Raw genomic sequence first — 20,688 nt, 5'->3', positions numbered from 1 at the left:
GAAAATTTAAAAATGAAAAGCTTAACTGTTACACGAGTTTAAGTATAGTTTTTTTTTAAAGGACCTTTAGCTTGTTTGCCATTGTATGTTGCATAAAAAAAAAATACGTAGCTTTTTTTTATATAATGAAAAAAATTAGCCTTATATCTGGTTTTGAACTCTTCTCTTCTTCAATCTGTGAAGATATATTAATTAATGGACAATAAATTACTTAAATTGATGATTATCATTATGTCATTATATGTTATTTAACAGTTCTGAGTCCTCAGGAATGGCAACGCATGGGGGTATCATGGGCAAAACAGTATACTCTGTTATGTCCATGGTACTGCTCATGTCTATAGGCGACGGTTACCACTTTCCATCAGGTGGGCCGTCAGCTTGTTTGCGATTCTACGTTGTATATAAAAAAAAAGTTCTTGTAATTGTGTGTGGTGTCCGTTTGTCCATTGCAGTACTGCACTGGGGGGCAGTGTCGCAATACAATGGGCAGCTTCACATGCGTTTGCCCGGCGGGCACTCGCTTCGAGCCCGACGAACAGATCTGCCGAGACATAGACGAATGCGAGGGTGAGGTTATTTTCATCGTCAGAGATTATGATGACCGCGGGGACATACCGCCCATGTACCCGGCCATACCAGGTTACCACACTTTGAGTGTACCAGCATCCAGTAACCACAGACATCTCATTGGCTTTTAACACTCGGCCAATCGATCGCGGCCCGGCCACGCATGTTGCTACAGCTGTGTCAGTGACCGATCAATTACGATGATTGATCATTACATCATCTATCTATGTAGGAAACTATATAAGTTTTTGCAAAATACGGGAGTCATAACCTAATAGATTTTAAATAAATTTAAATAAATTCAAAGTTTATCTTTAAAAAGGGTATATTTAGGTTTCTTCAGAGTCGGCAACGTGCACGTGACATCCCTAGTATTTTTTTTTGATGGGTGTAAATGGTATGGTAACCCCGCCTGCGCTAACGGGATATGCTGGCGGAGCACCAGTGAAGGGTGATAGATGAGAATGAAAACAGGCCAGTTGATGAATTCATCAGGAATTAACCATGATAATTTCCAGGGAGAACCTCGAGGATGTCGATCTGGTTGGGTATATTGCTAGCAATGGGACTCTCAGTCTCCATTACTAACAATCCCTTTCCCCCCATCCCTAGTATTGCAGACGTCCATAGGCTACAGTGACCGTTTACCATCAGACGAGCTAAATGCTTGTTTGCCACATTCGTAGTATAAAAAAATATACATCTTATGACGTAATGCGTTCCAGCAAACACACTAAGTGTAGTGGTAGTCAAATATGTAAATAAATTAGTAAACTAATTGCACAGCGCCATCTAGCTGCAGACTATAGCGCTGTGTATTATTGCTGGTTTGCCAGCCATCTTTCTGGTATATATACTAAACATAGCTTGTATAGTATGTATTATATTACACTAATATTTACAAAGTTGTAATAAATAAAAAAAAATACAACTATACAAATGATCAGTAGAAGTAGCTGTGAATGAATGAATGAATGAATGAATGAATGAAAACTATATTGTTCTCTTCAAAGAACGATAAAGATTAACAATATGTAGATAGATAGATAGATACTCTCTATTGTTTCCTCCAAAAGATTACAATAGTAAACTTATTATAAATATAAATAATTACAAGAAATAATCACAATGAGAAAACAATGGGCGACCTTATCGCTAAGAGCGATCTCTTCAAGGCCAGCTTTGGATGGAGAGGAGTAATTACTAATGTATACCAATAAAATAAATACTTAATTACATTAATACCTGAATGTGATAGAAAGTGATCTCTGACTACCCCTCATCTAATGGTATCTGTTATTTATTTATTTATTTAGAATATAATATCAAATGGAGGCGAATGTAATGGACACATACACTGCAGTTTATTTATATTTCTTTTTATTGTTATTTTTAATGAGGAGTTTCGCGACTGACTCTTGGCCACAGCAGAATGTCAGTGTTTTGCTCTTTTAAGGGCAAAGCAATAAACTGAGCTGTGACTATTTTGTGTTACTATGGCACACGCATGAAGGAAGGGAAAGAAAGGAGATTGTTAGTTTATATATTTTGTTTTTTTTGTTTTTTTATCTGTGCTTTTTTATTTTCATTCTTTTATTTCTTTTACTGTGTATTATGTGTATGTTTTTTTTATGTAATTTGTGTGCTGTAAGTAATGTAAATAAATCATCTATCTATCTATCTATAAAAACAAGATAAAGTCCCAACAATATGCGACCTTATCGCTAAATAGTGATCTCTTGCAGGCAACCTTAGGATGTGACGTTATATTTCTCTCTGTTTCCCATTCACTCACCTTATCGATACTGACACCGTGTAAGTCAACATGTGTAGTTGGCGTACTCTATGACACTGACGTGCTTTGGCGTGTTTACCACATGTACCACAGTTAATGCTGTTCAATCAGTTTCGATCTGTCAGTAATCAATCAATCAATCTATTATAAAAACTCACTCAACCTTCACGCGATTCAACCATTGCACCGCTTTATTATATTCATTTTAACTAATGTAATAATCTATTAATATATTTTATATCCGCCGTGTGGTCCCGGCATAGAATAGGCTACCCCTTCCTTTCTCGTGGGTGTCGTAAAAGGCGACTAAGGAGGGCGAGGGATTGGCAGTAGCGACCCTCTTAAAACATCTCAAAAGCCTTACTACGGTTTGTCAATCTGTCTGCCAAGCGGGGCTAGTACTGGCAAAACCCCCCCAGGGGGAGGCTTATGTTCAGCAGTGGACGGTTGGAGCTGATATGATGATGGTCATGATATTTTATATGCATTGAATTTGATCGATTAAATAGTACTGAAATTATTGAAAAAATATGAAAATTTGTATTTACTGATCGCTGACTTGCAGCTTAGTATACTAAACTTTCCTTTTGAATTATGTAAATGTAATAAAAGATTATATTAAATTAATTATTTATATTTTACTAATGAAAGTAATGTAAGAAAGAGAGCATAATTAAATTCTCCTTTGAAAACCGTTAAACCTGTTTGACTGTTTGAGGTAATCTTACAGAGAACTGTAGTGGTATGACTCTACTTTGGTAGGGTTGTGTTCCTCTCGCGAGTAAGGTTGACAGAATCCCCCGAAGGGATCACTTTAGCTTAAATAGCACGTGACTCCCTCGACTTACTAAGTCACTATCAGTCTATATGCTGCCACTTTCGTGGATTAGTAAGAAATATATGATTTCATTGTCAAATGCCCTACCTGTATTGTTGAATCGCGCCGCACGGTGCCGCTTCGCATCGCATCGATTCGCATCATGTTGCAGAGCAAACGAACCCGTGCGACAACGGACGCTGTATCAACACGCACGGCAGCTACGAGTGCGAATGCGAACACGGGTTCGTGCTCGACTCCAGCGGGCAACACTGTCTTGGTAAGTCGTTTCATTATTTGCATGTGTCAAGCTTCTTGAGTGGCGACCCTGTATGGAAAAACATACCGTAGGATCCCGCTAGATGGAGTGATAACATCAAATGCATTACAGGGAGTCGGTGGATATAGGTGGCTCAGGATTGGTTCTTATGGCAGTCTATGGGGGAGTGGACGGATAATGGCTGAGATGATGATGATGTGTCATAGATAAGGAGATATTATATTTAAACCGATGTTTAAAAGCATTTTGGGCCTATTTTTTGTACATATTTTAAAAACTTTATAAAATAACAAGTATTGTCGGTAAAATAGAAGAAAATTTTGTTTAACAAGTAGTTGTTTGACAAAAAAGTAATTTCTGTTACTTTAGCTATATCATGTCACGTGATACTATTAAAAATGATAATAAGGGAAAGCTGAATGGTGAAACAATTTGCTACTTTTTTATTTTTAATATTTTGAGATCGTCAGTTGATCTCGTTATAGTTCGTTTAATAAAGGAAAAAGAAGAAATCCAAATAGGCTGGTATTAAATAGAATTTTTAGGACTCCAATTTATCAAAAAAAAAAATGTTATAATATGTATACGAACGTTTAATAATATTCCAGTAAATATTATAAATATAAAGACATTGAGACAGTTTGAGATCACAGTGTACAAATGTGTTATGGCCAACCGACAGACAACCGGCGCGGGTCGTGCTGGCAGCACGTGGTGGACGGGCGCTGCGAGGCGGCGGCGCCGCTGCCGCTGCTGCGCCAGGAGTGCTGCTGCAGCGTCGGCGTGGCCTGGGGCTCGCCCTGCGAGCCCTGCGACCCCGACCACTGCCCCTGCGAGAAGGGATTCGCTAAGGTATGCCTTTATTACTTGATACTTTTTGTAGTGTCGTGTTTAAATCGTAAATTGGTAAAATTCAAAATTTGGTTTGAAAAGAACAACGGTTGAGTTTTTTGCCTGTTCTTCTTGACTAAAATTGTTTTTTGAACACCAGATGTAAGAATAACGAGAAAGGACTTATCGTAACTGAAATGCCATCGAATACTGTAATTTTACTGTCAACCGTTGCATTAAATCGTAATACAGCCATGCCAGCACAACTTCAGTATAAAATCTTTTTCTGGTAAAAATATTATAGACAAAAAAGAAAATATATTTAAAAGGCCGGCAGCACACCTGCAATGCCGTTGATGTTGTGGGTGATCATGGGCGGCGATAGTCACTTAGCATCAGGTGAGCCGCATGCTCGTTTACCCCCTATGTTTTTTAAAAAGACAAAATTATCCATTCATTCAGATCTTTTGTCTTTTTCTTTTGTGTTACATTTTTTATTTGATAAATGTAACAAAATACTGTAATATTTAAAATACCCATAAGTATTCGTTATTTAATTTGCCCCTCTTAAAACATCACCGAAGCCTAACTGCTATTGCCAACCTGTATGCCAAGCGTGGCAACTACTGGCAACACACTCCCTTATGGGAGAAAAATCTCTCCCACAAGTTCAGTGGCTAGTAAACGGCTAGTAAAGATGAATGAATTCGTCATTGAAATGTTCGTTCGTTTGTCTGTGTGTATAGATCGACGGCACGACGTGCCGCGACGTGGACGAGTGCAAGCTGGACCCCGAGCTGTGCGTGGGCGGGCAGTGCGTGAACACGGACGGCTCCTACCACTGCCGCTGCCCGCCCGGCCTCACGCTCGACTCCACCGGTGACCACATTATTCCATACAATTTCTACTAATATTTTTTTTATACAACTTAGAATAGCAAGCAAGCTGACGGCTCACCTGATGGAAAGTGGTAACCGTCGCCTATAGACCTGAGCAGTATCATGGACATAACAGAGTATACTGTTTCGCCCATGATACCCCCATACGTCGCCATTCCTGAGGACTCAGGTGTTATTCCTCTGTACCCAGTAAATTCACGCCATATAAAATAGAAACACAGCCATGCAAACACAACTGCTTCACGATTGAAACACGAATGGGACAGAGGTACCCAAGCAATCGAAATTACATGAATCTTTTAAAGATTAGTTTAGTTTTATAAAGTCTAATAACATGATATATTTTGAACTCTATATTTTCAAGTTGGTCAACGATGATATGTGTTTTTAAAATAAAAACAAAATAGTATTTTTTATCAGAATCTTTTTTTATGCAAATTAGAAAACGGTAAACAAGCTGATGCTCTACCAGATGTAAAGTGCTAATCGTCGCCTATAGACGCGAACAGTACCATGGACGTAACAGAATATACTCTGTCGCCCATGATACTCTTCGTGCGTTGCCATTCGTGAGGACTGAGGTGGTACGCCTGTGTACCCTATAATCTTCAAACCGAAACGCAGTAATGCAAGCACAATTGCTTCTGGTAGTGTTCCATATTTGAATGGACACCCCCAAGTGCGGGAGGGTTAGTCCCGCGCCGGGGGCGCGTGGTGGCGCGTGGTGGCGCGTGGTGGCGCGTGGTGGCACGTGGTGAGGTGGTGAGGTGGTGTGTTGCGCGGCGCAGGCAACAAGTGCATGGACACGCGGCGCGAGTACTGCTACACGGAGTACTCGGGCGGGCGCTGCTCGGGAGCGCTGCGCGAGGTGCACCGCGCCGTCTGCTGCTGCTCAGCGCTCGGCCGCGCCTGGGGCGACTCGCGCTGCGAACCCTGCCCCAAGAAAGGTATCACACATTCACTCACTTGACCACACATCCTGCAAATATTTCTCAAAACATTAATATATTATTTATTAATAAATTTTGGAACTGGCTCTTGGCCACAATACTGTTTTATAAATCTTTGAAAAAATGTTGGGACACTTGATACGACATGACGGACTTATGAACATTATAATAGAAGGTAAGATAGAAGGAAGGAGGGGGAGAGGGAGACCGCGGCATCAGGCAGATCAAGGAAGGAGTTGGTGTCGTGTCGTATCAAGAGGTGAAGAGACTCGCTGAAAATCGTAGTGAGTGGCAAGAGCTCCACCGACAAGAGCGCAGCTCTTAAATAGGATAGGTAGATAGATAATCTTGGACACTGAATGCTTCATGTATATGATCTATGCATTTAAAAAGTTTCTTCAAAGTGGGAAAGTCGTATTCGCAACTAGTAACATTTGTGGCATCTACAATCTACTATTAGAGAGGATATATTTTTGTTCACCTTTTATTGAAAATAATTTGCAGGCACAGATGCATACCGCAACCTGTGTACATCGGACGTGATCGGTCCCGACATGACGGGCGTGCGACCCTCACACGGCGGCAACAGATCCAGCATCGGGGATTTCTTCGACTTCCCATCGTATGGCGGGGAACACAACTTGCCAGACTTCGACGGCGAAGGCCACCCGTTCAACGATAGCACCATTTGGGGTCCCGGGGATCATCACTTTGATCCTGGCCATATGGAGGTCAACGAGTGCTCCGCCTTCCCCGGACTGTGCGGCCACGGACGTTGCAGGAATTTGATGGGCTCTTTTACTTGCGATTGCTACCGAGGATATGAGAAGGTAAGTTAGAAGAAACTTCGGGTTGTAACTTGCGGACCATAAAGTTTTTAATTTTAAAGTTTTGTAAGCACACAATGTATTTTAATATAAAAACTAGTTGAGCTTTCTCGACCAAATTATACGTAGGTTAAATCGTTATTTATTACATTAAAACATAAAGCTTTTGAAGTAGATTCAAGATCAAGATTTTATAATTTTGAATTAAAATTAATACAGAGAGAAATCGTTCATTGGTATTATTTCTCCGATTGTTACGGTATAAATAACTTTGTGTTTTATAACAACGAGACCATTGTTTATTCGCTGTGTAAGTATCTCTAGGAGCTTGTTTGTTATATTATGCAGGGCCCTAAGAACCAAACCTGTGTCGACGTGAACGAGTGCGAGATTGTGAACGACGTGTGTGGGGCCGGCGACTGTAGAAACACAGAGGGCAGCTTCACGTGCCACTGCCACCCTGGTCACAGGTCCAGCGAACTCTCCAAGGTTTGCGTTGGTGAGTAGTATTTTTTAAATTTATACAACAAGTTCAGTAGATTTGACATATTTATCATCAACATCGTATTAGTTTTTACTTTCCACTGCTGAGCATAAGTCTCCCCCTTGGAGGGTTTTGCCAGAAATAGCCACGCTTGGCGTATAAGCAGATTGGCAACCGCAGTCAGGATTTAGAGATGTTTTAAGAGAAACGTTGCTGCCCACCCCTCGCTCTTCCTTAGTCGCCACTTACGACACTCACAGGAAAGAAAGGGGTGGCATATTCTATGCCGGGACCACACGGTGTTTCATATAGGTTTCAAATTTAAGGCAGCAAAATTACTGTATGAGCTTAATAATTAGTGAACATTATCTGTATTTTGCTATTCTGAATGACTTATAATTATTGAAACCAATTTATAGCTACTTTATATTCTATTAAGGTACTGCAAGGTCTGTTAGTAACTACATGAATTGATTAAATATGCATCACTCTTTGTATCTTAAACACAAATAAAAATAAAAAAAAAATGTTGGAGTCATCATCATTTTACATTCATTTTTCAGATTGATGTACTCAATCTGCGTTTACTTCATAAATAAAATTGTTAAGCTTCAGTATTTATACGTTATTATTACGGGTAGAAGATACTGTGCTAGGTTCCTCTAATTGTTTCTCGTCATCTTAGTGGTTAAAAGGAACGGTGCCATATACTTATTCCTTCATCTGATATAATTTTGGACCGTTTTGAAGTTCTAATATCAAATGTCATTTTTTTTTCGCTAGATATCGACGAGTGCGAAGAGACGCCAAGCCTGTGCCGTGGCGGGCGCTGTATCAACACACCTGGCTCGTTCCGCTGCGAGTGCGGCGACGGCATGGAACTAGCACCGGACCGGCTTTCCTGCAAGGACATTGACGAATGCTCCATTACTTCTGGTATGTGGCTTTGTCGTTTTTTTTCGGCTTGTTTCTTTCATAATTATACATTAAGGAACATTATACAGGAAGAAACTGATTAATCTTATATATATATATATATATATATATATATATATATATATATATATATATATATATATATATATATTCCCAAAGAGGGTTGACATCAGGCAGGCGGCTGGTCGTAAAATTAAAATATTAAAATTAATTACCAAATCTTTTTGTAATATGGATAAAACACATATTACGCCGACCCCATATAATAATTGGGATTCGGGTAGGAAGAAGAAGAAGAATTTGTAAGGTTGAAAATAATTTCACAGATACTTGATGCTGCTGTGGTAAATACTCTGTACCATAGACTACAGTCGCACTAAAACCAATTCTCATGTCTTCTAAAATTTATGGTGCAAGATAACTTCTTTAGGCGTGTTTTGTTAATAGAAGAAATATTGTTACTATACTGGTGTGACACGTACCAGGTATCTGCAGTAACGGTGCGTGTGAGAACCTCATGGGCACGTATCAGTGTGTGTGCGATGAGGGCTATGCTCAGACCACTGTGAAGTCGCACTGCGAGGACATCGACGAGTGTAGTGAGGACTCCACACGCTGCCAGCACGAGTGTGTCAACACGCCCGGCTCCTACTACTGTAAATGCAGGTCTGTCTCAGAAAATATTACTGCATATAATGTTAAGTTTACATAGTGTTTAATGTATACATGACATAATTGTGCGTAAAGTGAGTGAGTAAATCATTAAAGCGGGTGAGTACACTGGTATGGGAGCAATTTATTAAACGTGATTTTATTGAGATTTCTCGAAAGCATTCGATTGTATATATCGCTAGCTAGCTATATTCCAATTGACATGCTTTTAAATTATAAAATAAACAGTGGAAATGAAATTGCAAAAATAAAAGAAGTTGCTTTAAAAATAGGCGTCCATCAAGGATCATATTTTGGTCCCGTTTCTGTAAAGTTAAATATGTACGTATTGTTAACTGGGTACTCTTTTTTTTAGTCGAATAATTTAATGGATATAGACAATTGTATGGATTTGTTTTTGATAATTACATCGATGCAAATGTTAAACGTCAAGTTTTCAATTTTTTTGGATTTTTTAAAAGCATTTGATCGTACAGAATATTCGATATTTTGAATTAACTTAATTAATATAGTGTCTCAAGCTCAATCGTTTCTCCTTTCAAAATAGAGAATAAATTGTATAAATGAAACGACAAGATTAAAAGGAACTGGTTTAAAAGTGGGTGTCCCCCAAGGGTGGAGGGTCGGTCCGCTGCTGTGTTCGTGTAGCGTGTGTAGCGTGTGTAGCGTGTGCAGCGTGTGTAGCGTGTGTTGAGCGTGCGCGTGCGCAGGGAGGGGTGGGCGCTGCGCGCGGACGGGCGCACGTGCCGCGACGTGGACGAGTGCGGCGCGGGCGCGCGGCCGTGCGGCGGCTGTGTGTGTGTAGCGTGTGTAGCGTGTGCAGCGTGTGTAGCGTGTGTTGAGCGTGCGCGTGCGCAGGGAGGGGTGGGCGCTGCGCGCGGACGGGCGCACGTGCCGCGACGTGGACGAGTGCGGCGCGGGCGCGCGCGCGTGCGGCGGCTGTGTGTGTGTAGCGTGTGTAGCGTGTGCGTGTGCAGCGTGTGTAGCGTGTGTTGAGCGTCAGCGTCCGCAGGGAGGGTTGGGCGCAGCGCGCGGACGGGCGCACGTGCCGCGACGTGGACGAGTGCGGCGCGGGCGCGCGGCCGTGCGGCGGCTGTGTGTGTGTAGCGTGTGTAGCGTGTGCAGCGTGTGTAGCGTGTGTTGAGCGTGCGCGTGCGCAGGGAGGGGTGGGCGCTGCGCGCGGACGGGCGCACGTGCCGCGACGTGGACGAGTGCGTCGCGTGCGCGCGGGGGTGCGGCGGCTGTGTGTGTGTAGCGTGTGTAGCGTGTGCAGCGTGTGTAGCGTGTGTTGAGCGTGCGCGTGCGCAGGGAGGGGTGGGCGCTGCGCGCGGACGGGCGCACGTGCCGCGACGTGGACGAGTGCGGCGCGGGCGCGCGCGCCGTGCGGCGGCTGTGTGTGTGTAGCGTGTGTAGCGTGTGCAGCGTGTGTAGCGTGTGTTGAGCGTGCGCGTGCGCAGGGAGGGGTGGGCGCTGCGCGCGGACGGGCGCACGTGCCGCGACGTGGACGAGTGCGGCGCGGGCGCGCGCGCCGTGCGGCGGCTGTGTGTGTGTGTGCGTGTGTAGCGTGTGCAGCGTGTGTAGCGTGTGTTGAGCGTGCGCGTGCGCAGGGAGGGGTGGGCGCTGCGCGCGGACGGGCGCACGTGCCGCGACGTGGACGAGTGCGGCGCGGGCGCGCGCGCCGTGCGGCGGCTGTGTGTGTGTAGCGTGTGTAGCGTGTGCAGCGTGTGTAGCGTGTGTTGAGCGTGCGCGTGCGCAGGGAGGGGTGGGCGCTGCGCGCGGACGGGCGCACGTGCCGCGACGTGGACGAGTGCGGCGCGGGCGCGCGGCCGTGCGGCGGCTGTGTGTGTGTAGCGTGTGTAGCGTGTGCAGCGTGTGTAGCGTGTGTTGAGCGTGCGCGTGCGCAGGGAGGGGTGGGCGCTGCGCGCGGACGGGCGCACGTGCCGCGACGTGGACGAGTGCGGCGCGGGCGCGCGGCCGTGCGGCGGCTGTGTGTGTGTAGCGTGTGTAGCGTGTGCAGCGTGTGTAGCGTGTGTTGAGCGTGCGCGTGCGCAGGGAGGGGTGGGCGCTGCGCGCGGACGGGCGCACGTGCCGCGACGTGGACGAGTGCGGCGCGGGCGCGCGGCCGTGCGGCGGCTGTGTGTGTGTAGCGTGTGTAGCGTGTGCAGCGTGTGTAGCGTGTGTTGAGCGTGCGCGTGCGCAGGGAGGGGTGGGCGCTGCGCGCGGACGGGCGCACGTGCCGCGACGTGGACGAGTGCGGCGCGCGGCGCGCGGCGTGCGGCGGCTGTGTGTGTGTGTGCGTGTGTAGCGTGTGCAGCGTGTGTAGCGTGTGTTGAGCGTGCGCGTGCGCAGGGAGGGGTGGGCGCTGCGCGCGGACGGGCGCACGTGCCGCGACGTGGACGAGTGCGGCGCGGGCGCGCGGGCGAGCGGCGGCTGTGTGTGTGTAGCGTGTGTAGCGTGTGCAGCGTGTGTAGCGTGTGTTGAGCGTGCGCGTGCGCAGGGAGGGGTGGGCGCTGCGCGCGGACGGGCGCACGTGCCGCGACGTGGACGAGTGCGGCGCGGGCGCGCGCGTGCGGCGGCTGTGTGTGTGTAGCGTGTGTAGCGTGTTCAGCGGCTGTCGCGTCTGATCAGCGTGCGCGTGAGCAGGTCGGGGTGGGCGCTGCGAGCGGAAGGGCGCACGTGCCGCGACGTGGACGAGTGCGGCGCGGGCGCGCGCGTGCGGCGGCTGTGTGTGTGTAGCGTGTGTAGCGTGTGCAGCGTGTGTAGCGTGTGTTGAGCGTGCGCGTGCGCAGGGAGGGGTGGGCGCGCGCGCGGACGGGCGCACGTGCCGCGACGTGGACGAGTGCGGCGCGGGCGCGCGCGCGGCGGCTGTGTGTGTGTAGCGTGTGTAGCGTGTGCAGCGTGTGTAGCGTGTGTTGAGCGTGCGCGTGCGCAGGGAGGGGTGGGCGCTGCGCGCGGACGGGCGCACGTGCCGCGACGTGGACGAGTGCGGCGCGGGCGCGCGCGCCGTGCGGCGGCTGTGTGTGTGTAGCGTGTGTAGCGTGTGCAGCGTGTGTAGCGTGTGTTGAGCGTGCGCGTGCGCAGGGAGGGGTGGGCGCTGCGCGCGGACGGGCGCACGTGCCGCGACGTGGACGAGTGCGGCGCGGGCGCGCGGACGAGCGGCGGCTGTGTGTGTGTAGCGTGTGTAGCGTGTGCAGCGTGTGTAGCGTGTGTTGAGCGTGCGCGTGCGCAGGGAGGGGTGGGCGCTGCGCGCGGACGGGCGCACGTGCCTCGACGTGGACGAGTGCGGCGCGGGCGCGCGGCCGTGCGGCGGCTGTGTGTGTGTAGCGTGTGTAGCGTGTGCAGCGTGTGTAGCGTGTGTTGAGCGTGCGCGTGCGCAGGGAGGGGTGGGCGCTGCGCGCGGACGGGCGCACGTGCCGCGACGTGGACGAGTGCGGCGCGGGCGCGCGCGTGCGGCGGCTGTGTGTGTGTAGCGTGTGTAGCGTGTGCAGCGTGTGTAGCGTGTGTTGAGCGTGCGCGTGCGCAGGGAGGGGTGGGCGCTGCGCGCGGACGGGCGCACGTGCCGCGACGTGGACGAGTGCGGCGCGGGCGCGCGGCCGTGCGGCGGCTGTGTGTGTGTAGCGTGTGTAGCGTGTGCAGCGTGTGTAGCGTGTGTTGAGCGTGCGCGTGCGCAGGGAGGGGTGGGCGCTGCGCGCGGACGGGCGCACGTGCCGCGACGTGGACGAGTGCGGCGCGGGCGCGCGCGTGCGGCGGCTGTGTGTGTGTAGCGTGTGTAGCGTGTGCAGCGTGTGTAGCGTGTGTTGAGCGTGCGCGTGCGCAGGGAGGGGTGGGCGCTGCGCGCGGACGGGCGCACGTGCCGCGACGTGGACGAGTGCGGCGCGGGCGCGCGGCGTGCGGCGGCTGTGTGTGTGTAGCGTGTGTAGCGTGTGCAGCGTGTGTAGCGTGTGTTGAGCGTGCGCGTGCGCAGGGAGGGGTGGGCGCTGCGCGCGGACGGGCGCACGTGCCGCGACGTGGACGAGTGCGGCGCGGGCGCGCGGCCGTGCGGCGGCGGCGCGTGCCGCAACACGCCGGGCGCCTACCGCTGCGCGTGCGGCGACGGGCTGCTGCCCGCGCCCGACGCACCCGCCGCGCGCCCTACCTGCCGCGACGTCGACGAGTGCGCCGAGGTACGTCTCACGTCTCCCCCCTACCTCCGCCTCCTCCTCTCACACCTACACTAACCGCTCCATCCTCAAACTACCAAATACACAGATAATTCTTACTTTTTAATTACTTAACAAGCAAAATTTTGAATTTTAAGACGCAACAGTAACAACACAGACCCTGTACATAATATGGCATTCCACATCGGTTCTCTCCAGAAATCTGATCTTGTCCTTAAAAACAACATTTTTTTTTAATGGTTGTGTACAAAGTATTTTGCAGATTTTGAAATTATCTGAATTTCTAGATGAGTAATGCCATATCATTATTGAATTACGATAGATAACACAGCACAATAATAACAAGCAGTTCTAAGTTTCTTAGCTCTTCTCTGATCGAGATCTCGTATCCAATTGAAAGTTTAACGAGGGCAAGTTCCTTGACTACCACAAAGAACTGGAAATTTGCGATTCTATTTCCTAGTACAGACTACATACTTTAAACCTCACTATCGAACTGAAAACCTGATTTAACCTTAGTCCTTTACATTCTTTACTAATATCCGGCTAGTCTAAACTAGTATCACAAGTGAAATTATCATTCCATTTTGATCCAACAGAAGAAACTATAACATACTATTGATATGCAGATCCCCGAACTGTGCGGTGCTGGCGAATGCCGTAATACGATCGGAAGCTTTGTGTGCCTGTGCCCGGACGGTTTCAGCGTGAAGCCCGAGGCGGGCCCGGCCTGTACCGACGACGACGAGTGCGAACTTGGCACCTGCGACTGCCATCCGGCTGCTGATTGCATCAATTTACCGGTCAGTTTACTATCTGTTTCACAAAAAATATTAATATTTATAAAATAGTATTTTTCATTTTCTCATTTAAATCTATGTTTGATTATTAACATGTTTGGTTAATCTATTTAAAGAACGGCCTCACATCATAACTATTCTGGTAGTTCATGAGGTAATTAAAGTTTTTTGATGCGTTCTCGTGATTTTATACTTATTTCATCATCTTCTATCATCTTACTCTTATTTCACCATCACACCGGTAGTCGTTGGCAGGGAATCCAACCCTACACCTTAAAAGTCACGCATAGTATGGCTTCTAAAAAGGCTTCCTCCAGCGAACACTCAGGTTATGGTATGATCTTCCTGCCGAGAGGATGTATTAGGATTTCTTAGGGGTTGGCAACGCGCGCGTGATATTCCTAGTGACGCAACCCCGTTTACCATCTGGCGGGTCGTATGCTTGTTTGCTACCGTAGTAGTATAAGAAAAATTCTTAAATAAGTTTCTAAATATATATAAAGTAATTACAATTTGTCGTTTAAATCGGTTTTACTGTTTTTCTTCCCGATTACCTGAATAATTTTGGACTCGGGCGTAAATTGTCATTGGATTATCAACGAACTTTGCCCGTACACTGTATTGTATAAAAAAATACGAATTTATAATAAATTTCACTTTCCACGGAGTGTTCCAAAAAATTTTCTAGCTTTTTGAAGTTTTTGCTCTAAATCCCTCACATCTGCGGAATGTCTTGCTATTGGATGATCTAGAATGTGTTTAATGTTGTCGTACTGGGTGGGGCGCAGGGCTCGTACCAGTGCCGCTGCCGCGAGGGCTGGCGCGGCGACGGCAGCGAGTGCGAGGACGTGGACGAGTGCCTCACCAACAACGGCGGCTGCCACCCGCGCGCCGCATGCCGCAACACCGACGGCTCCTTCGTCTGCCTCTGCGACACCGGCTACAAGGGCGACGGGTCAGACAGTCACACGCTCACTTTTCTAATCTGATAATAGTCTTATGAGCTTCATTTTGATAAAGAGGTTTCTTCTAGGTCAGCAACATACACGTAATGTTTCTGGTATTGCAGGCGTTTATAGGCTACGATAACCACTCACCATCAGGCTGACCATATGCTCGTTTGCCACCTCAGTGGCGTAAAAAAAACTCTAAGGTGTTCTTTTAAGAGATAATGCCATCTTGAAGCTCGTTCTTCGATTAGACGATGTACGCTGGCGGGGCACCAGTGAGGGATGATAGGTGAGAATGAAAAGGCAGGTCAGTTAGTCTATCGTGATGAATTCACCTGGAATTCAGCACCATGGTTTTCAGTGGGGACCACGTGGCGATAGACCTGTTTGGGAAAATTGTTAGTAATGGAACTTGGGGCCCCTCCCTCGTCAATTGGTTAGGGTGAAGTGTGACGTGGATAGCCTGTACCCATAACGTATTGTCAACAGGTACTCGTGCGTGGACATCGACGAGTGCGCGAACGACCCGACGCTGTGCGAGAACGGGCACTGCACCAACACACCCGGCGGCTACGAGTGCGACTGCGACGTCGGCTTCACCAAGTCGCCAGACGGACGCTCCTGTCTCGGTACGTCAACTTGTTCAATAACAGCAATAGCGGCACTGGCTTTAGCTGATTTGGCGCCCTTGAGTCAATTGCTGACGCTTTGTTTTTTTTATGCAACTTAAAATGGCAGACAAGCTGACGGTCCACCTGATGAAAAGTGGTAACCGTCGTCTATAGACATGAGCAGTACCACGGACACAACAGAGTATACTTTTTCGCCCATGACACCCCCCATGCGTTGTCATTCCTGAGGACTCATGTGTACCCCGTACCCTGTAAATTCACTGCCATATTCCACTCTTCAAACTAAAACACAGCCATGTAAACACAACTGCTTCAGGGTTGAAACACAAATAAAATGAGACAGAGGTACTCAAGCAATCGACTTTTGTAAGGAGCCAATCCTTGAAGAAGTTATATACGAGTATATCATAAAATTATATTATATACGAGTATATAGTAATTTTTATATATTTTTAATTTGAAAAAGATGCTTTTTTAATTATAAAGCACTATTATACCTACTTGTATAACAATTAGTCCATTACCCTAAGGTTGTCTTGAAAAGATTGCTCTCAGCAATAAGACCGCCTTACTGTACTTATACAATTGTATCGTTATGTTTGTAAATTGCCTTGCTTATTTTCTATATTGTATAATGCAAATAAAGTATACTCATTCATTCATTCATATAGTTTATTCTTTTTCATTGCATTTGTGATACGAGTTCAAAAAGCACAATTTCCTATATTCGACTGTAATTTTATTTATTTTTATCTCAATTGTTGCCTTTTTATTTTGCTTTTATGCAATTAAATATTAATTATGTTTGTGTACACATTGTTAATTTTTTAAGGGAACAATAAAGATTTTTCATTAATTTATTCAATTGTGAACAGATTATTTTGAAAGATATCATTTTCAAGGTTTTCTGTTGAAAAAATATTCTCCACAGTTATAACAGCAAAAATGTGATATAATCAGGCGATTGATTGATTGGTTGATTGAATATTTAAATGCGGTCGTATAACTGTGGTCATACAAACCAGCGTGGAGTGTATACGTGTATCATTATATGTTGCAGATATGGACGAGTGTGCGACATTCGACAATGTGTGCGTGTTCGGCAAGTGTGTCAACACGTACGGCATGTTCAAGTGCCTCTGCGACAAGGGCTACCAGTCCGACAGCATCGACGATCGTGAGTACACTTGTATAGTGAAACGAAGGCCTGACTGACGATATTATGAATTGAAGGTCTGACTGACGATATTATGGAATGAAGGTCTGACTGACGATATTAGGAAACGAAGGTCCGACTGACGATATTATGGAATGAAGGTCTGAGTGACGATATTATGGAATGAAGCTCTGACTGACGATATTATGGAATGAAGGTCTGACTGACGATATTATGGAATGAAGGTCTGACTGACGATATTAGGAAACGAAGGCCTGACTGACGATATTAAGAAACGAAGGCCTGACTGACGATATTAGGAAACGAAGGCCTGACTGACGATATTAGGAAACGAAGGTCTGATTGACGATATTATGGAATGAAGGTCTGACTGACGATATTAGGAAACGAAGGCCTGACTGACGATATTAGGAAACGAAGGTCTGACTGACGATATTATGGAATGAAGGTCTGACTGACGATATTAGGAAACGAAGGTCCGACTGACGATATTATGGAATGAAGGTCTGACTGACGATATTATGGAATGAAGGTCTGACTGACGATATTATGGAATGAAGGTCTGACTGACGATATTATGGAATGAAGGTCTGACTGGCGATATTAGGAAACGAAGGTCTGACTGACGATATTATGGAATGAAGGTCTGACTGACGATATTATGGAATGAAGGTTTGACTGACGATATTAGGAAACGAAGGCCTGACTGACGATATTAGGAAACGAAGGTCTGATTGACGATATTATGGAATGAAGGTCTGACTGACGATATTATGGAATGAAGGTCTGACTGACGATATTAGGAAACGAAGGCCTGACTGACGATATTATGAAATGAAGGCCTGACTGACGACATTATGAAATGAATGCAATAAAGTGTAAGATAGTCTAAACTAAAAAGATAGTTTAAACTAAAGATTCAATTAATCGAAATTAAACTAAATTTGATCATTTGTTTGTATAAATAAATAAAAAAAGAAATAACAATCAATATATAAACTGATTTTAAAAACTCTTTGACCTGTTGAAATTTACATCAACATAACATGGGCTGTATTTTACTTTAAAAATAATCGTTTGTACCCAGTGTGGGTCACTAGTATTAAACATAATTATGCGTGTTCATTTGCAGTGATGCCCGGCTTCAACTGCACGGACGTGGACGAGTGCAAGTCGCCGCAGTCGTGCCAGTACGGCGACTGCGTCAACACGCAGGGCTCGTACATCTGCCGCTGCCCGCCCAACTACGACCTCGTCTCCGACGGCACCGCTTGCTATGGTACGTAACATATCATCATATCAGCCTTTAACTGTGCACTTCTGAACATAAGCTTCCCTTAGGGGGGTTTTGCCAGTAGTTGCCATGCTTGGTAGGCGGATTGGTAACCGCAGTTAGGGTTTAAAGATGTTTTAAGAGGGACGCTGCTGCCCATCCCTCGCCTTCTCTTAGTCGCCTCTTACTACACCCAATGGAAAAGAAGGGGTGGCCTATTCTATGCCGGGACCACACGTACGTGTACGTAACATATACCATATATCAGGTGTTAACGGCGTTCAGATAGTAAATGACTACGAATTTACAGGTTTAGATGTTTTGTTTGCACCTTTTTTTAATTTTAATGATTTATATTTAGGGCGCAGATATTTTTTATAGCTGTGAGTTCATGGTGTAATAGATTAAATATATCGATAGACTGTATGTATATATTTCTTACATTATTTTAGAACGATTCATATGAAAAATATATCCATAAATTTATTAATAAATAATCAAAATATTTATTTATTTATTTAACTCTTTATTGCACCATAAATAAAAATATACAATGACAAGTGAATAATTCAAATGAAATACAGTAACATAAATACAGATTGAAATATACACATAAATGTACAAAAGGCGGTCTTATCGCTAGGGCAATCTCTTACAGACAACCTTATACACAAATTATGGGATTTTTGTTCGCGAAGGATAAAATATTCAATACTGGTCACGGACTTGCATTACCATTTAAGTCCTCAGGAATGGCAATGCATGGGGGGTATCATGGGTGAAACAGTATACTTTGTTATGTCCATGGTACTGCTCATGTCTATAGGCGCCGGTTACCACTTTCCATCAGGTGGGCCGTCAGCTTGTTTGCCATTCTAAGATGTATAAAAAAATTATTTAGGTGAATTATGTAATATAAAGTGTTCTGTTATAAAAATGTACGTTGAGTTGTTTTTTCTACGTCAGTTATTCATTTGACAAAAGTAGCGAAATTGTCACAGTGACAAATGTCACTCATGAATATATGTTCTACTTTTTATTTGAAATTGCCTTTCAAAGTAGATTAAAAAATACTATCAAAAATAATAATCACGTTTACTTAAGTAAAAAAAAAAAAATATTTATTTACTTATATTGTACTGTACTTGAACGACAAGTGTGCATGGTGCTAGTTATTCATGCATGGTTTTTTTAATACCTACATAATTTTAGACATAGTTATTATTTAAATAAATATATGTGTACATATAATATACTCAACAGATAACAATTAACTGAACCCTGCAGTAGATTTTAAAAAATTACGATTTTAAAGTGCTTGTAAACAAGTCTATTTAAATAAAAATGGTAAAAGTGTAATATACCAGAAATAAGCAAATATTTTTTGTCTGCAGATTCAAGGAAAGCGCGTTGTTACTCCAAAGTGGAGCTGCGATCTGGAACAGAACATTGTCGAGAGAGCGACGAACTATCTGAAGATGGCACAATGGCGGCGTGCTGCTGTTCTGTCGGTACGTATTTTTTTTTAATTTGTAGTTTTTCTTTTACCAATTATTAGTTAAATTGATTTTGTAATTGAATGGTTAAAATGTAACAAAATGAATTTATGTACATATATTACCACGAACATTACTTTTTTATTATTACAAAGTTAATATTTATATTAATGGTAGGTGCTGCATGGGGTAATTACTGCGATTTGTGTCCCGATCCGGGATCAGAAGAGTACAGACAACTTTGTCCTGGTGGTCCCGGTTATCAGCCCGTTCTCGAGCCGGTGAGATTTTATTGTTATTTTATTTATTATAAATTCAGTTTAATCTTTGTAGAAATATAAAAAGAATTAGGAAAAATGTTTTACTAGAAATTAATGATAGATTCACTTATAATTTATATCACAATTTACTAAGTATTTATTTTTGATAAGCTGTACATAGATTAACCAGAAAATATAACATTTTAGAGACTTCGCCTGGAAACATTAATGTATCATAATTTGGTCGTATTATTATAGATTTCATAACGACATGTTATATTCTAACTGTAGAAATAACTGGTTTGATTTACATGTTTTTTGTTGTAAACGCTTAACTAGTTTTGGGACCATCCCGGCCCCTTAATCATAAGCAGCTTCGTGCGCAATCTGCACGTGGTGCGTGCTTAGTAATTCGATCTGTGTGTTTGTGTGACGGTCGCAGCCGTCGTATGTGGTGACGCTGGCGGACATCGACGAGTGCGCGGCGCACCCGGCGCTGTGCGCGCACGGCACGTGCACGAACACGTTCGGCTCGTTCGTGTGCACGTGCGGCGACGGCTGGCGCCTGGACGACGGCGAGCGCGCCTGCCGCGACATAGACGAGTGCGCCGTGCCCGACGTCTGCGGACCCGGCATCTGCCGCAACATGCCCGGCTCCTACGTCTGCCTCTGTCCCGAGGGCTACGTGCCCATGCCCAGCGGCAGTAAGTACTCGCCCCATATTATACGCTCTAATTTTGGCCTATTCCGGCTCAGTGCTCTTTCTTGATCTCCCTTTGACTGATATATAATATATATGCATGCGTAATATTTCTTATTAACTTTGTTGTTGTAACAAAAACTTGTTCTGGCTTTCATATTCACTATGAGCATATACTA

General features: G+C 45.3%; 1 protein-coding gene across 2 annotated transcripts in view; it reads left to right on the top strand.

Moving 5' to 3' along the window:
* The window catches only part of LOC113517773 (fibrillin-2-like), an 80,124-nt gene that overhangs the window by 52,041 nt on the left and 7,395 nt on the right, over positions 1-20,688 (top strand). Inside the window, exons 17-34 of one of the 2 annotated variants that reach the window (XM_052892059.1) lie at positions 456-642; positions 3,355-3,462; positions 4,145-4,314; positions 5,040-5,172; positions 5,981-6,139; positions 6,647-6,972; positions 7,318-7,468; positions 8,237-8,389; positions 8,875-9,055; positions 13,026-13,224; positions 13,851-14,024; positions 14,810-14,976; positions 15,461-15,600; positions 16,664-16,780; positions 17,913-18,059; positions 19,448-19,564; positions 19,727-19,830; positions 20,252-20,513. In XM_052892059.1, coding sequence (XP_052748019.1) covers positions 456-642; positions 3,355-3,462; positions 4,145-4,314; positions 5,040-5,172; positions 5,981-6,139; positions 6,647-6,972; positions 7,318-7,468; positions 8,237-8,389; positions 8,875-9,055; positions 13,026-13,224; positions 13,851-14,024; positions 14,810-14,976; positions 15,461-15,600; positions 16,664-16,780; positions 17,913-18,059; positions 19,448-19,564; positions 19,727-19,830; positions 20,252-20,513 — 2,995 coding nt within the window. The remainder of the gene's footprint in view (positions 1-455; positions 643-3,354; positions 3,463-4,144; positions 4,315-5,039; positions 5,173-5,980; positions 6,140-6,646; positions 6,973-7,317; positions 7,469-8,236; positions 8,390-8,874; positions 9,056-13,025; positions 13,225-13,850; positions 14,025-14,809; positions 14,977-15,460; positions 15,601-16,663; positions 16,781-17,912; positions 18,060-19,447; positions 19,565-19,726; positions 19,831-20,251; positions 20,514-20,688) is intronic. The other variant, XM_052892060.1, reaches the window with a different exon arrangement.

This window comes from Galleria mellonella, unplaced genomic scaffold, assembly GCF_026898425.1.
Source record: "Galleria mellonella isolate WM207_F2 unplaced genomic scaffold, CSIRO_AGI_GalMel_v1 utg149, whole genome shotgun sequence".
NCBI classification, from domain to species: Eukaryota; Metazoa; Arthropoda; class Insecta; order Lepidoptera; family Pyralidae; genus Galleria; species Galleria mellonella.
Note: the sequence above shows the minus strand (reverse complement) of the source record. Positions and strands in the feature narration are given on the sequence as shown.